This window comes from Seriola aureovittata, chromosome 12, assembly GCF_021018895.1.
Source record: "Seriola aureovittata isolate HTS-2021-v1 ecotype China chromosome 12, ASM2101889v1, whole genome shotgun sequence".
Taxonomy (NCBI): domain Eukaryota; kingdom Metazoa; phylum Chordata; class Actinopteri; order Carangiformes; family Carangidae; genus Seriola; species Seriola aureovittata.
Genome location: NC_079375.1, coordinates 26528475 through 26530974, shown reverse-complemented (window position 1 = coordinate 26530974; position 2500 = coordinate 26528475). Strand labels below are relative to the sequence as shown.

The 2500-nt window shown below is 54.6% G+C and overlaps 1 protein-coding gene across 5 annotated transcripts in view; it reads left to right on the top strand.

The window, feature by feature from the left end:
* The window catches only part of rasal2 (RAS protein activator like 2), a 72453-nt gene that overhangs the window by 32809 nt on the left and 37144 nt on the right, over window positions 1–2500 (top strand). For all 5 annotated transcript variants that reach the window (XM_056391427.1, XM_056391425.1, XM_056391426.1 and 2 more), the window contains 2 exons: window positions 1743–1870; window positions 1991–2114. In XM_056391427.1, coding sequence (XP_056247402.1) covers window positions 1743–1870; window positions 1991–2114 — 252 coding nt within the window. Of the gene's footprint in view, window positions 1–1742; window positions 1871–1990; window positions 2115–2500 lie in introns of those variants that run through there.

The window sequence follows — 2500 nt, the reverse complement described above, 5'->3', positions numbered from 1 at the left end:
CTCCTCTTCTCCTTCTCCTCCTCCTCCTCCTCTCTCCTTCTCCTCCTCTCCTCCTCCTCCTCTCCTCCTCCTCCTTCTCTCCTCCTCCTCTTCTCCTCCTCCCCTCCTCTCCTCCTCCACCTCTCCTCCTCCTCTCCTCCTCCTCTCCTCCTCCTCTCCTCCTCTTCTCCTTCTCCCCTGCTCTCCTCCTCTTCTCCTCCTCCTCCTCCTCTCCTCCTCCTCTCCTCCTCCTCCTCCTCTCCTCCTCCTCTCCTCCTCCTCCTCTCCTCCTCCTCTCCTCCTCCTCTCCTCCTCTCCTCCTCTCCTCCTCCTCTTCTCCTTCTCCTCCTCCTCCTCTCCTCCTCTCCTCCTCCTCTTCTCCTTCTCCTCCTCCTCCTCCTCCTCTCCTCCTTCTCCCCTGCTCTCCTCCTCTCCTCCTCCTCCTCTCCTCCTCCTCCTTCTCTCCTCCTCCTCTTCTCCTCCTCCTCCTCTCCTCCTCCTCTCCTCCTCCTCTCCTCCTCCTCTCCTCCTCTTCTTCTCCTCCTCCTCCTCCTCCTCTCCTCCTCCTCTCCTCCTCTTCTCCTCCTCCTCCTCCTCTCCTCCTCCTCTCTCTCCTCCTCTCCTCCTCTCCTCTCCTCCTCTTCTCCTCCTCCTCCTCCTCTCCTCTCCTCCTCCTCTCCTCCTCCTCTCCTCCTCTTCTCCTCCTCCTCCTCCTCTCCTCCTCTCCTCTCCTCCTCCTCTCCTCCTCCTCTCACCTCTCCTCCCTCCTCTCCTCTCTCCTCCTCTCTCTCTCTCCTCCTCTCCTCCTCTCCTCCTCCTCCCTCCTCCTCTTCCTCCTCTCCTCCTCTCTCCTCCTCCTCTTCTCTCCTTCTCCTCCTCCTCCTCCTCCTCCTCCTTCTCCCCTGCTCTCCTCCTCTCCTCCTCCTCCTCTCCTCCTCCTCCTTCTCTCCTCCTCCTCTTCTCCTCCTCCTCCTCTCCTCCTCTCCTCCTCCTCTCCTCCTCCTCTCCTCCTCCTCTCCTCCTCCTCCTCCTCTCCTCCTCCTCTCCTCCTCCTCTCCTCCTCCTCTTCTCCTTCTCCTCCTCCTCCTCCTCCTCCTCTCCTCCTTCTCCCCCGCTCTCCTCCTCTCCTCCTCCTCCTCTCCTCCTCCTCCTTCTCTCCTCCTCCTCTCCTCCCCCTCCTCCTCTCCTCCTCCTCTCCTCCTCCTCTCCTCCTCTCCTTCTCCTCCTCTCCTCCCCCTCCTCCTCTCCTCCTCCTCTCCTCCTCCTCTCCTCCTCTCCTTCTCCTCCTCTCTTCCTCTCCTCCTCCTCTCCTCCTCCTCTCCTCCTCCTCTCCTCCTCCTCTCTGCTGGAGCGATGATCAGGATGGAGGTTAGACCCACAGCACCCCCTGCTGGTTCAGCTTGAGCTCTGCAGGCTCCACTCACTCCCATGATTCCTGTATGAGGTGGATCAGCTGACTGAGGATCAGATGTGAACAGACCTCACTCCTGGTTCACACCTGTGTGACAGGTGTGAACAGACCCACTGAAATCCTGACTCATATCAGTGTCTGTCAGAATAATCACAATATGATAATGTTGAATTTAAGTTTTGCAGGACGTCCGTATCCTCCTCTTTCATTCTCATGATTTTCAAAATAAAACCCTCACAGCTCTGGGTTCATGTCTACAGTTGTCATATTTTATTGAGATGTCTCTGAAGTGACTTAAAACACTGTGACCTCACACCTGCTCAGGTGATCACTGTCCTGTCCTGTGTCTCAGATGTTAAAGGTCCTCCTGCTCACCGCTTCTCCTGCGGCCAGAGTCCGTACACCGACAGCGGCGCCTGGGAGAGGAAGTACTGCATCCTGACCGACACCCAGCTCATCCTGCTCCACAAGGACGATGAGGTCAGACCCCCCACACTGACCCCCCCATTTAATACTACATTTATACTGGTTTAACCAGTAGATCTATACTGGTTTTAACACACCACTGGCAGACACTTGAAAACACTGATGTCCCCCCAGGCTGCAGGTGATGCTCAGGAGAGCCCCACAGACTCGGCGAAGGGGCGGAGTCTGCGCAGGACAGTCAGCGTCCCCTCAGAGGGACAGTTCCCAGAGTTTCAGGCAGAGGGCGCCACCATGCTGGGTAAGAAGCTTTTTATTATGCAACACCCCTGTGTGTGTGTGTGTGTGTGTGTGTGTGTGTGTGTGTGTGTGTGTGTGTGTGTGTGTTATTGAGTACAGTTATTGTTCTATAATTATTAATGTGACATCAGTTCATGTTCCACAGCTCACCTGTAGAACCTTTGGAACCTGTAGAACCTGTAGAACCTGTAGAACACGCTGGATTTATACTGGTTTTAATGCTGGATTTATACTGGTTTTAATGCTGGATTTATACTGGTTTTAATGCTGGATTTATACTGGTTTTAATGCTGGATTTATCTGTAACTAAAGCTTAAAGAATATTCAGGGTTTGTTGTTGTTGTTTTTTTTGTTGCTGTTGTTGTTGTTGCTGTTGTTGTTGTTGTT